This window comes from Lytechinus variegatus, chromosome 19 (assembly GCF_018143015.1).
Source record: "Lytechinus variegatus isolate NC3 chromosome 19, Lvar_3.0, whole genome shotgun sequence".
NCBI classification, from domain to species: Eukaryota; Metazoa; Echinodermata; class Echinoidea; order Temnopleuroida; family Toxopneustidae; genus Lytechinus; species Lytechinus variegatus.
This window is the reverse complement of record NC_054758.1, coordinates 7,457,265-7,472,384: the sequence shown is the minus strand read 5'-3', so window position 1 is coordinate 7,472,384 and position 15,120 is coordinate 7,457,265. Positions and strand designations below refer to the sequence as shown.

The 15,120-nt window shown below is 36.8% G+C and overlaps 1 protein-coding gene across 1 annotated transcript in view; it reads right to left on the bottom strand.

Annotated features, from left to right (window-relative positions):
* LOC121406365 (ras-related and estrogen-regulated growth inhibitor-like) overlaps positions 1–15,120 on the bottom strand; it is a 33,079-nt gene that overhangs the window by 6,009 nt on the left and 11,950 nt on the right. The window contains exon 2 of the mRNA XM_041597402.1: positions 482–538. Within this exon, the coding sequence (XP_041453336.1) occupies positions 482–538 (57 nt within the window). The remainder of the gene's footprint in view (positions 1–481; positions 539–15,120) is intronic.

Sequence of the window (15,120 nt, the reverse complement as noted above, 5' to 3'; positions counted from 1 at the left end):
TCTTTCTGAACAGTAGTAAGATTTGTTTTTCGGATTGTTGGGAATTAGGTTCTTCTCTTTTATTCTCGTTTTGTTGTTTCCCTTTCTTGCTTTGGTCGTGGACTCTTTTCACACTGTAAAAGGCTGTTTAAAATCTTAACCACGTTGTTTAAGCCCGTCACTCCAACAACTACTGCTAAAACATTTTAAACAACTGTTTAAACTTTTTAAACAACTGTCTAAAATTTAAACAACTGTTTAAACTTTTTAAACAAGTTGTTTTAAAAGATTAAACAATTGAATAATTAAATAATTAAACAACTTGTTGTTAGAGTAATGGGCTTAAACAATGTGCTTTTTTGTACTGTGTTTGTGTATGAAGCTAAACTTACTGTATTTTGCAATTTTCGAATGATTAATTCCCAATATTTCTTGTGTTTACTTGCATGTATGAAAAGAAATCACTAATTTTGAATTAAAACAATAATCCTAGTTATCTTACCCGTTTCTTGGCCGTATTCTCCAATAAATCTCTTCGTCAGGTATCTCACTGTTATAGCTGTAATAAAAAATAGGAAAGATATGATAGAAAAAACGAGAATGAAGAACATTATTGATCAGCACAAGGAACATAAGATAAGTCTACAGGTTAAAAGTGTTATTGAGAAGGGTTTGCAATGGTAAACAATATTGCAAACAATTATAAAACAGATCGACATGATACAGATACAAGATAAACTAAGATTACAATCAACTTAAAGAGGATTTGACCTTTATCTATGCAATCAACACTCCTATTCATGCAGAAATGAAGAAAAAGAAAAATGATATTACGTGAGGAGTACATGTATTGAGGTTATGCAAGTACTGATGGCAACAGAATAATGTAAATTCATATTTTTGTAATTTTCCTTATGAATTCTTGAACAATAACCTTATATTCATATTGGCATATTATGTAAAATGGCAAGTAAAATTTTGAATGATTTTCAATTATTTTAATATAAATAGGCGTAGTGTGAAATTTAGTTTGCTTAAAGGACAAGTCCACTCCAACAAAAAATAGTTTTGAATAAAATGAAAAAAATCCAGCAAACATAACACTGAAAATTTCATCAAAATCGGATGTAAAATAAGAAAGTTATGACATCTTAAAGTTTCGCTTAATTTCACAAAACAGTCATGCACATCCTGGTCTGTATGCAAATGAGGATACTGATGACGTCATCCACTCACTATTTCTTTTGTATTTTATCATATGAAATGTTTTAATTTTCTTTTCATTTTAAAGTGAAACAACGATTGATTCCTCCCTGAACATGTAGAATTACCAATGTTGAATACTATGGTTTAGTCAAGTTGGTCCTTATTGTCAAATTTGTAAAAAAAGAAATATAGTATAATTAAAAAAAAAAGAAATAGTGAGTGAGGGACATGATCGACTCATTTGCATGTCACTCAATTGCGCATATCACTGTTTTGTGAAAAATAATGGAAACTTTAAAATGTCATAACTTTCTTATTTTACATCCGACTTTGATGAAATTTTTGGTGTTGTGCTAGTTTGATTTTTCTCTATTTATTAAAATCAACATTTGTCTGGGGTAGAATTGGCCTTTAAAGACGAAGCCAGGAATACATTAGGCTTATGATGTATGTAACGAATTCTAATGATGTGTCGTTTAAAGCAAAAAGCAATCTAGTTTAATACAGAAACGTAGCTCTTGGTGGGGAAGGGGGGGGGGTTAGGTATCAGGACTGCATCAGTGATTTTTGGTAAAGGCAAAAGTACCTACAACAAGTGACATCCACTGTAAAAACCGCGGTGTTAAAACTGACACCAATTGGTGTTAATGGAGGACCACACCCTGAGGTGTTAAAATTACACCCTAGAGATTAAACATAATACCAAAGAGTGTAAATGTAACAACAAATGGTGTTGTAATAACACCGATAGGTATAAAATTAACACCACAAATTTAACACCGGTGTAAAATAACTGGTGTGGTCCTCTATGTACACCGGTTAACACCACAGTTTTTTGCTGATGTGGTTTACGGTACACCATGTGTGTTATAGAAACAGTGGATAGAAGAAGAGAAGAAGGTTGACTGTCCGTCTTCAGGAGACTCCTGAAGACGGACAGTCAACCTGTCCGAAACGTCGAGTCTCTCTACTACTCATCATCTCTACTCGCCGACTCAAGCCAACATCTCATCAGCTCTACTACTCAAGCTGTTCTCACTCAACATTTCTTCTGGTTTACAGTCCTTTTCAGGACTATTTTCAAGAAAGAATACTCTACTCTCAAATCTCCACTTTCTCGCCTATCCATTTCTTCTCTTCTTCTATCCACTGTTTCTATAACACACATAGTGTACCGTAAACCACATCAGCAATTGTACATGCCACCGTGCAAACCTTCAAACAACATCTGACCACAGTTTTTGCTGTGTCATAATTTTTCTGAATTGGATAAGAGAGATGAAAATAAAGTATTTGACCCAGATCTCTCTCTTTGATACTCGTCTTTCATCTTTCCCCCTTTCTCCTTCATGATTTTTTCTTGCTTCTTGGCAGGAGAGCGGCCACTCTCCCCCTTGCTGCGCCACACCGCAGGCGTGAATATGGTGAAGGTGAGATTAATTACATATTTAAAAGCTTAGCTTGTCAAGAACAACATTTCGACGCTGTGAGGGTAACCGTTGTCTTAACGTAAAACCAGAATAGCGTGAAATGTGAAGAGTAGGCCCTACAAGAGAGAAAGAGGAAAAGACTGAGAAACAGAGAAACTAAAGGAAAATAAAGGCAAATAAACACACTTAGAGAAAGAAGAGTGAAGAAGAAATTACATTTAGGCATATCAAAGTTCTGCCTGACGAAAACAAAATTTCAACGCTTAATACGAGAATTGCGAGAATAAAGCGAAATGGGGAGGGGAGAACGAACTACAAAAAAGAAAAAACAGTCTGAGAGAGAGAAAAGGAAAATACAGAAAGGGAGAGGTGGAAAGAGAGGGGGGGGAGGAACTTGAGAGGAAATGGAACGCAGGTGATGTGAAAAACACTTCAACTTAAACCTGAAAGGTTGCTCCTAAAACCAAAATAACATTCCAATGGAGAGCTTTCTAACACATGGCGTGTGAAAGCAGGAGCCGAATCAAGCATTTGGCGCTTTGGGCTACCACGTGACCGCGAGCGACCTAAAGAACGTCATTTCACACACCTCACCTCCATGTGTGTAAACACGTGGCTTTACCATGCTCGACATTCGGAACACACACTGTGTTATACTACAGTCACTCTAACGAAACCGACTGTGCGCCAATCAAAGTTATTACGTTATTTCGAATGGCATATCCTCGGTCGGTCTGAAGTCGCTATCGTTGGTGTGGCTGCGGCATTAGTGATGGGTTCAGGACTGGAGCCGGATTCTGGGATAGGAAAGAGAAGAGAACTCAATCTAACTGGACTTCTTTACTCTCTCTCTCCCTACACACGCACTTGCACCCACATACACACAATCACGCACACACCAGCGAAATCCCATGCAGACCCACCATACAAAACTCTTCTTTGTATGTCTCTCCTTCTTTCTCCCTTCCGCTGCGATGGCCTTCCCCTTTCTATCTTTGATTAAAATCGTTTAGTGGCTGATTTCATATCTACTGGAGATAGCATTATGAATTGTTTTCTTCTCTCTCTTTCTTTGTCTGCCTGTCTTTTTCCGCCTCTCGCTTTCTCATTCATTCGTTCTCTTTATCAATGGATACCTATTTCCTACCATAAACTTTGATTAAAGTCATAGAGTCGCTTACTTCATATCTACTGAAGAAAACATCGTGCATTTTCTTATTTTTACTTGTTTTCACTCTTTCTGACTCTGATGTCTAGCTCTCTATACCCCTCTCTCTCTCTCTTTCTACATATCCACTGTAGATATCATTGTGTCTTTATCCTACAGAAACAGACTTCTTCAGAAATCTCACTGGACTCTTTGCTATTACGAACTTTACTTCACATATTCTATGGGGGTCAAAACATGTCTTAAATTGTGTATTGACACATAATTGAAAGACGCATTGTGTCTAAATGACTATAAGTGGCAAGTTATGGGTAGCCTTTTGTAATAAAACAGTAGACTAAAAATGATCGTCTTGTTTTAAAGCATGATACACGTCACTTGAGAGCTATCAAAATTCATTGTGTTTTCTAGGCCTACCATGTAATTAATCGAATCTAGAGGACCCTGTCTTTCACCCTTTTATGAGGATCTCTACATATAGATCTTGATTAACAGAATTTCCGATGTTGAAAGGCCTATATAATAAGAATCACTCTGGTTATATCTGACAATAACAATGGTCGCCTTCCTATGGATCCCCTAACCCCCCCCCCCCCAGAAAACATGATCTTATTTCTCGAAACCCGTTCCCATAACTTACAAAATCGCTGTCACGACTCATAAACACGTTGGAATGACTTATTACCAGCCGTGAAGTTAGTTAAGGGAACACATTAGTGAGGAGTGGGAACAAGAGATGTTAAAAGTGACACCCGTTAGTACCCCAGAGGACCACAGCGTGAGGTGTTAAGATTACAACATAGATTTTGAACCTAACACCAATGAGTGTAAAAGTAACAACCAAAGGGGTAGTAATAACACCCATAGGCCTTGAACAAAGACACCACAGATTTAACAGTTTACCACAGGAGTCTAGTTCTACATCAGATAACCTCTACTTTTTTAAGGAATGGCGAGGGGATGACTTAGTAAGTCACCGGAACAAGTTGTTATAGAGTTAACACACATGCCAAGTCACCGGAGTCACATTAGGCATGTTGGGGGATCCGCATACCTTCCAACTCGTATGTCCTTGTTGAGGTTTCTTCACTTTAACTCTCCTCCCGCCCTTACAGGGTGAGTGCACTTTGGTGACATACCGGCGAAGGGTGCCGAGATGGCTGTAATGTGTCTTTTCCTCAGGCAAATAATCATAATGGAATAAACTGGAGGCAATTGAGGTACTAAACCGGACATTCATGTTTGTATTAAACTACCCTGAGGGGGAAGTGTGTGATTTGCTGGGATCTATCGGAAAGGAACATAATTATCACCAGGGTCCATCCTTTCCGTGTATTATAGAAGATGAAAAAAAAACATCCATCTAAAAAGTACATTTCTTCGGAGCTGGGTGTTTATTTTCCTGCTTTTTCGTCTGTGCTGTATTCGTCATGTTCATCCTAGCGACAGTTACTCCCAAGACGAAATCTACACCATAATAAAAACAAAAGCTTATCCCCATCTTATTTCTCATAGAACTGAGATAAAAAAAAATGAAAACCTGCCACAACTATATTATTTTGTCTCGATTTTGAACTCATCTACATTTCATAACATTTCTACTTATGCGCCTTTGCATTTATTGTCCTTCAAATGGAATCTTATTTTTAAATTGGTTATAACAAGAATTATGTGACATAGACAAAACATTTACATAATCAGTGCCTGGGGCATACAATATGAGCACATTCACGCACACACTAAAAAAATAACAGATGAATAAAAATATGCTTAACCAGAACCGAGAGGACGAAGTATTTCTCATGTGTATAAATAGGGGTTATCGGCACATGACCTTCTTGATGTTCAAACGTGAGAGTGACACGAGTGAGAAAAAGAGAAGACAAATAGAAAGATTATTTGATTGCCCCATTTTTTCAATTTGATTTCTTCTGCTGATAAAGAATTCTGTGCCTTTGGCAATGAAAGACCTGTTTCCGCTCTTCACTTTGAAGATACCGTAGAGTGAATGTCTAATTAGTTCCCGACTTCTTTTTTTTTAATTGAAATTAGGTTGGGTGTTCTCCAAGTAATGAACGAGATGGATGCTACATAGAGATGTGTGAGTGTCTTAATTAGCTTCCGACTTCCTCTTTTTTGTTTGCATCATAATAGTGTTCCACAGATACTGTACCAAGCAGGGGCCGTGGATGCGCGGAGGGGGGGGGGGGTTCAGCCCCCACTTTCTTCCAAAACCGTGTACAAAAAAGTAAAAATTACCATATGATTGTGATTTTTTGCATGGTCAGCCCCCCCCCCCCCCCACTTTGAACACCGTTCCGCGGCCCCTGTCAAGTGGGTGTTTCCTAAAGCTCTTCGGAAGATACGAAACGACTCTTCGAACGACTGGTAAGCCTATCTCAGGAACTACATCAGCAGCAATGAACATCTGATGTGCATCATTTACCAAAGAGAAATGATTACTAGTTGTTTGTAAAGTCACTCGTATATCAATAATAATGATAATAATACCAACATGCTTAATGTACATAGCGCATATCACTGCCAAATGCGTCCCTATGCGCTTAATTGGATATTATTACCCTGGCTTTAGCCTCGCAGCCTTTTACAGCACGATGGCATTTCAAGGAATAAATTCCTGCCAGGTGCCCATTTACCTCACCTGGGTCGAGTGCAGCACAATGTGGATGAATTTCTTGCCAATGGAAATTACGCCATGGCTGGGATTCGAACCCACGACCCACTGTTTCAAAGTCCGATGACTAATCCACTGGGCCACAACGCTCCACATAAGAACGGCTTTATGAAACACCAACCTGACTTAGAGGATTATATCGGCTATTATCTATATATCATAAGTAGAGATTATAAATTCAGCTTCATAATCTTTTGATTTCTGTTGATGGCATCATGGAATCCCGCACATCACATCATGGGAATTTTGTGATTTACAAAATACTATTATTATTATTTGTTTTGGCGTCACCTGTGCCTGGGAGGCGAAAAGGGAACTGAATCACTATGACCCGCAGGTCTCTCCTCCCGATATAACTGATTGGGGGGAATGCAGGTGGACCACTGCACCGGGGTTTCCCCCTACTCTTATACGAATAGTGCAGTGGGTTCTTAACGTGCAAAGGGGGTGACTCTCCTCTACACGGGGCATCCTTTTAACGTCCTATCCGAGGCACGGAGTGTTTTCCATTGTAACATAGCCTGCAATCTATGAAACATGGGAGAGACGTTTACACACAACACACTGACTTCAGTCATCCGCCCGGGGTGGACTCGAACCCACGATCTTTGGTTCGACGGGCAGACGCGTTACCGACTGAGCCAACACCGCTCTCTAGAATACTAGAAACTTTAGTGTAGACAAAAATGTTTGATGACAAAGTAGGGTATGGTGATTTTGCTTTCTAAAATTCAAGGCATACTAGCCATCGCAATTGCAGCTTACGATTATTATGTACACTCTTAAAACAAATCAGTCAAATTGATTAGACCAGTAGTCAGCTGGGAGCAACTGATATGGCAATCACTGATATTTACATTTATTTATTTATTTATTTATTTATTTGTTTCTGCATGTCATGATAATTTACATAGTGTAACCATCACAAAATTGATTACATTGAATTTTACATAATAATAATGTATAATTATGATGATTAACATAACATTAACATAACTGATTATAACAAGGTTGCAGACATGCAGTGGTATGACAAAATAAGCAGATGCTTGAGCTGTTGTCAGACCTTTGAATATATGAAATGCATACATAAATATAAAAACAATACTGAAAAGTCAAAACTAATGATTACTCAAAGAAGGGAAAGAAAAAGAAAAACAAAACAAAGAAAACTAAATAAACAAATTATTATGTTCCACAACTATTTACAAATATTTACAAGGAGTGTATGAGGCGTAATAATACTTGAAATTATATCAATCCTTAAGTTTAAAATGTACAGTGCAACAAAATGTGTCTTGCTAAAGAAATTACATCTCAGAGACAAGTATGCGTTTTACCGCAATTTTGAAGGAATGCACTGATAATATATTCCTAATACTAGTAGGTATCGAATTCCAAACATCAGGTCCATAATGTCTGACAGATTTGTGAGCCAACAGTGTGCGAGGGTCTGACATATACATTTATTTTAGTCAGAAATAACTCTGTTCTAGTAAAATATGACTAGAAAAACAGTATCACCCAGCTCACCCTATTAACTAGTCATTTTTGACCGATTGGTCTTTAGAGTGTAGTGGGCCTAAACATAAGTTACATAACGTTGAAAGTTACAAACCCTTCTCGATAGAGACATAAATGGAAAATTAAACACATTGTCACCCTTTATCACCGTTAGGTGCTACCCTTTTGACAAGTATAATGAATCATAAAGCTGAAGAATGCATTGGGTAAAAGGTTAAAACAAAAAGAAATATCACTTAAGAAATCTGATTTGTACAGTTTCTGGGAAGGAAGTGCACGGTTTATTAATTGTTTCATATCTTAGGATGATAAAAGATAATGTCATTTAGAGAGAAACATCACCTAGTTCTTGGAAATCTTAATGTATTTATCGAGAAGTCTCATCCCAAGCAATCGATCTCTTCGTTTTGCTTTTGTACCATTTGGTGTGTTAAACTGTATTGTGGTGTGGAAGAGTGATGTATGGACGTGTGAGTGTGTGCGTAGGATATTGTGTGAGTGTGGGTGTGCGCGCGTGTGGATGGGTGGATGTGGTTGAAATAATAAGAATGGGGAGAATGGGAAGTAATGAGAAAGTTGTATGCATCTTTGAAACGTTTATATCGAGTGTGGGCGGGTGATATACGACTTCCGATTGAACAAAATATATACATGGATTGATTTTTAAAAAAGAGAGATGAACCAGAGAGCAGAAAGGGGGACAAAAAGACAAGAAAGGTGGAAGGATTGTGAGTTTAAGATGAATGATAATGCGTCTAGGAAAACCCGGCTTCAACCATCCATGTTGACATCCATTTTAAACCCACGCACTGACATAATACGTGTGTTTGCTGTCAGAATATCATGTCTGATGGAACGTGACGTAATGAGATTTCAGTATCGCTGCCGAGGTCATGAAGGGTCATTGCCCTGCATTGTTACGTCTTAGGCGTAAATACATCGAATTTAAGACATCTATCAAAACTGAAACAGGATTAAACCTGTCTGCTTTCATCTAGTATCTAGTTGGATAGGTTGCAGTGACCTAGATTCATTCTACTGTGCACATTGTAGTGCGTCTGTCTCTAACGTGAGCAGGCGAGTATATACTTTTGTTTTCTATGTCCAGAAATACATAACAGCCATGATCATGATACATGAAGAAACATAAAATATGTAGTCTGTATACAAATATAAAGTTATACATATATACATGTTTATATATATATATATTGTATATATATATATATATTCAAAAAGCCGTTCCACTTCGTTCCACTTTGTGCTGCACTCGACCCAGGTGATGCGAATGGATAATTAATGGGATTGATTCCTTGACTGCACTGTGAACGGTTTTGATAAAGGGGTAGCTCAAGCTAAAGCTGAGAAATAATAGTTTCGCTTTATATCATTTGGCACTCACACGCATACACGGATAAGGTTTGAGTTGTATAAGAATCCAAATTATACAGCACTGTCAACTGATCAAATTAATGAAATACAGGTAATAGCATCACATCGAACCTAACGAAGCTCGTTTTCGACACACACTATTAAGAATCTCCCCAAAAAGCTTTTAATTTGAGGTACATCACGATTACTAACTGACCGTTGTGGCGTTCGCCTGCCATCCAAGCTATACATGCATTGGAGAAATGACAAATTGATACAGAGGTTCATGGTTCAGGCCATGGTTACGTCTTTCGGACGGTGACGTTCTAGGTAGGTCCCAGTCTACGATACCGCTGCCACCCCTCCATGCCAACATAAGTAGCGCATCTAATTTTGTCTGAAGGAGAGCAGCAATAGACATTTCTACTTTGATCGATGAACAGGCTTTGTCCTACATCGTTGGAGTAAACTAAACTAATATCTGATTGATGTACGTCTGAAAAATAAAGTTCAATCATCGTCACCCTCACACACACAAATCATTCACAAACAAAAATGTTACATAATTGTCCTTTTGATAGCCATATAAGGTTTAGAGTACAGACCTGTAATTTGATCAGTTGATTGCCAAACAAATCACTTCGACATCCCCTTCATTCGAGCGCAACTAAATTAAGAGTCCTGACCTCAGTGATATTTTCTTTCGAAATTGGTCGTCTAATTGCACAGCTTAATAACTAAGCCAGGCATTATGAGAGGAGGGGAATATGATTAGAGGATACGATAGGTAGGTAACGGGGAAGTGTCCCGTCGCGTTTACAGATGGGTGATAATAGGATAATTGTTATTACTATTACATCGGTAATTTAGCTGCCCGTCATGACAAAGCATAACAAATGAGACTTTGTTAACGAACATCGGTGAATCAAAAACAACATTTTCATATTAATACATGATTCTGGACATATTTGTATTTATTTCGTTAGCTGTAAGTCTTTACAGGATGAAACTACCGCTCAGGTTCATCAATTATTGACAAAGACCTCCTTGCTGTTCTTTGTTTTGACGGGCATTTTCAATAATTCAATATAAGAAAGAAAGAAAGAAAGAAAAGAAAGAAAGAAATAAAAGAAAGAAAGAAAGAAAGAGAAAAAAAGAAAAAAGGAAAGAACGAAAAAAGGAAAAAAAGAAAAAAGAAAGAAAGAAGACTTACTAAATGAAGAACGAAGCATAAAGTAAAGTAAGGATGAAATAAAGGGGGGAAAACGTACGAAAGAAAGATCGAAAGAGAAGGGAGACATGTTATGAACCCATATTCTTATCAGATAATAATCACATTCGTGGAACAAATTACATCAGAGTGTTTTTATCATTATTCTTTCTTATTTTCTCCTTCCGGCATTTATCTTGACAAGTGCCCTGTACTATACCCCGATCTATCAGGCAGGTATTACAGTAAGTAATATCGACCTTGTTAGCGTGGATTCAGACAAGACAACTGGGCTATAACACCAACCTTGACTCGATGAGTTAGTTGTGCATGAGTGGGCATTAGTTTTCACGGTTCCCAACACACAAATCAGCCCATGGGACTAGTACCAAATATCAGTAATCATTTGTGCCAACTGGATGCATTCACGAATGTCTGTTTCGATATTACAAAATAATCGAATGAAGATATGAAAAAAGTTTGATTAGTATGTGATGTAGTGTTTGGTGCAAAAAAATGCATTTCTGTGAAACATGCGCGGCGAAGTTCACAGATCTTACCTAAGGGGGGGGGGGGCAAATTCAAATTTATTTTACTTCCATCAAACAAAAACAAATTGTATACCATATATAAACATAAATATTTGTATCCGTTACAAACAAAATTAATAATACATATGTTGTGAAAAACACTTAGACAATTTGGGCAAAACATTGTAGGTTTTAAATATGTAAACTATTTTTCAATAGAAATTAAATTAGGATGGAAATGGAGGGACCTACTAAAAAGCAATGCTTGTACAATGTGGGCCCCTCAAAAAATAGATAACACAACAAATAACAAAGTATAAATACAGATAATCAAATGAGAAAAAAATAGATAATTGAGTGGGAAATACTCACAAAATAAATACGAAGTTATCAAAAATGTATAGTTTGATAAAGGACAAAACATCCCTTCCTAAAAAAAACACCCTTCACACCCCACCCCCACCCGCCCCACCAAGAAAAAGAGAAGAAAAAAGGGGGAGAATGCCCTGAGAAGATGGATGGGTGCTGCTGTACGTAGATAGAACACATGCCGTCGTGGACTCAAGCAAACCGGATTCAATGATGTGTATAAAAAGAGAAAAATGCATAAAATAACCTGAAAAGAATATAATGCACGAAAAATGTGATTGATGCCGTGAACAAATAACCGGTAGGAAGGCAGATAAGCGGACAAGAGCGAAAGAGAAAATAGAGGAGAGGATAGACACAATAATGTATGAGGTTCAATAATGAGCACATCTGAGAAGGACTTGTGTCAGATTTTATTTTCAATAAAAAAGGATAATTATTTCATGTTTTATTTGTAGTCTTTAAAGTAATAGTGATGACTTGATAGGGGTTGACATTTTTTTTGGTTGTAATTTTTTTTCCGGTAGGAAATCCTTTATTTGGGGTTGAAGCAAAGGGTTGAAGACCTTTTTTTTTTGCTTGTCAAATTTTTTCGTGGACGAAATATCGTAAAAAAAAAATTGCCCGCGGCTTTTGGAAAATCCTGGGTACGCCGCTCGGGGAGGGGATGAGGCGGAATCGTGTTAGTTTTACTTTATTTTTAGAGAAATCATCTTATTTTTTTTGTACGTTTCTTGAGTTTCAATAAAAACAAATCTGCTATATTTTGCAACACAATAGCGTAGTTAATGGTAGTGTCATTAAAAATCTATCAAGAACACGACAATTTGAATTCAAAGGAAAAAGACAAATTGCATGGAATGTTTTCATTATCACTTCCCCTTCCAAAGTAAAAGGCCATTTTATTACAGTACTTGCTCCTTTCAGTGAACTCTACGAATTCGGGAGCTTTTTAATGGGATATATACATGCACAGTAATAAATTTTTGACTCCGATGGACATGAGAAGGTCGTTTATTTTGTCTAAATTGGGCATTTATTGAAAAGTCAGGCACCGAGGCACGTTCGATGCTTTTATCATCTTTATGGATAAATCTCAACATCCTAAGGCGAAAAACCAACCAAACAGTGAACGTTAACAGCCGTATATCGCGGTAACATTTAAGAACAAAATGCTTTAGAATGTGACCGTAGTCGACCGGCTGTCGACTAAATTTTTATCTTTTTCTTATTTTCATCTTTTGTCAGTTTCTCAAAAGCGATAATGTTAAGTTACACACATCAGTTTATTCCTTTCTTCTTTCTTTTTTCTTCCTTCTTCTTCATAGTTTTTTCCTTCACCCTCCTATCAATTTTTTTTCTTCACTATTTGTAAAATCGTACGGGCACTCCTCCCCTGCCCAACGCCCCTGATAAGAACATTCGAAGTATTCTGCATCTCTTGGTATTGGTAGCACGCAGTGTGGACAATAACATATTTCATCATGATTGCTATTAGCCAGATATCACGTAGTGCGGTAAATCTATGTTGCATGAAATTAAATCTTGCCTACAGAAACGACATCTTTCAAGAGGATGCAATCGATCTAACTTCTTCGCCAGATGTCTAAATTTCTACCCGTGACGTAACCCCCATCCTACAATATGAATGGATTGAGTTGGTAAGCTTTCAACGTGTTGTATTAATCATTCTTAATGAAGCAGTGTGAAGAAACGAAATCGTCAATTCATCTCATCATGATACTGATCAACATTGTTTTCTTTCAAATGCTTAATCTTTTTTTTTCAATTCTCCACTGACATCATACACACAATGATTCACAATCTCTTATCATTTTAGCATTCACTGTTTTTTTTCTTTAAACGTCTTGTCAGTCTCTTATCATTTTAGCATTCACTGTTTTTTTTTCTTTAAACGTCTTGTCAGTTGATTTGAATCACATGAAACGAATTGGAGGAAAATCACGGAAGGTTAACGCTGGAAATGCAACTAAAATCGAATGTAAAATAAAATGTATTCAATTAACATAATTGTGCTTGCACAGAGGGTGTGGATAACACTTTTTGAATCTGCAACTGCAAATTTTTTTTTCACGCGTCCAAGGAAATTACCTTTCTAATTTCAACTCAATCCAATTCATTTCCTAACTTAAGGTGGAAAGTCGAGAATATTGATTTATTTTTCTGCCTCATAGCGAGAATATTCCACAGGGAAATAAGGTGGCAAGCTTTATCGAACCAGGGAGACTAAATTCTGGGCGAATTGAATTCGGGATATTTGCAGGAGGAAATTGGCACTTCTAATAGTGACAGTCATGTAACTGTAACTGTATTCTGTATATGCTTTCGAAATCCCCAAAGAAGAGGATAAAAGTTCATTTAACTCCCAATCTGCATTTTCTATCCCAGAAAAAAAAACCGCCTATCAAAGAAATATTTTCTTTTTGTGAAAGGAAACATCTGTCACATATTACAAAAGAAAATCACATAAAATGTATTATTTACATTTGTTATATGTATTATCATGTTTATTTGAAAAATAGATTGGTAATGACAATGACGTAACATTTTTAGCAATAAAACCAGGTTCTGAGCCGGCAACAGTTTCCATGTTTACACCAATAAATAATTTCTACATCAAAATAATTTAGTATGTATCTTTAATGTGCATATGCTCAGCATTATTAAGCAATTTCAATTCATTATAGATTCTTGCACGTTTATGATTCAGAAATTTCTTATTCCTGTTTCTCAGGGTTGTAATAAAAAACGTTTTTTATTGTTTTAAATCGTTTTAAAACGTTTTTTTTCAATGAATGATGCAATTTTCTGTAAATCAATTAAACTATAGAGTCTGATAATGTTTTAATTGCATTTCTGGAGTAAGTAAGAGATGACAACAATATTTGTTGCTGAATTTCTAACGGAAAAGCGTGGTGTTGAGAAAGAGTTTTTATTAGTTAGAACTTAGAAGAAAATAATACACCACGTCAGAAATAAAAGTATTTTAAAAAATATTAAAAATCACATCCATGCAAATTTACAACACAGAAGCCTATGCGGTATTTTAAAACATTTTTTTGTAAAAAAAAACCGGGCGTTTTAAAACGCGTTTTAAAACATGCCAACCCTGCTGGTTCTGCTGATATTCTTATCGTTATTGTTACTTATATTAGACTGAGAGGTGAGGTGAGAAAAAAAGAGGAGAGTGTGAAAATGTAACTCTATAATATCTCTGTAGCCCATACTAATATTACAAAACTGATGTCACGTTTAAATTGCCTTGCCCCTCGGTCACACCCCCATGGCGCCGTCCCTGTATGTCTTCATCTTTTAATGTTAATACATACAATTGTTTTCATCTATCAATAACCTGAATTTCTTCAAGAACCAACAAGATATCTTACCCCAAATCATTTGATTCCACCGCGACCAGTGACTTTCAAAAGCTTGGCGTTGGATTCACTCTCTCATCACCACTAACACTTCAAGTATCTTCGGGGTCAGAGATAATTACCCTCTTCAACTTCGGAGTGCATAGCTATCAATAGGTATCCGTACTTATCGCAAGCCCTTGTCTTTCAAATTGAAGGCATCTGAGGTTAAGTCCGTTCTTAGTAACGCTATATGTGAACGGA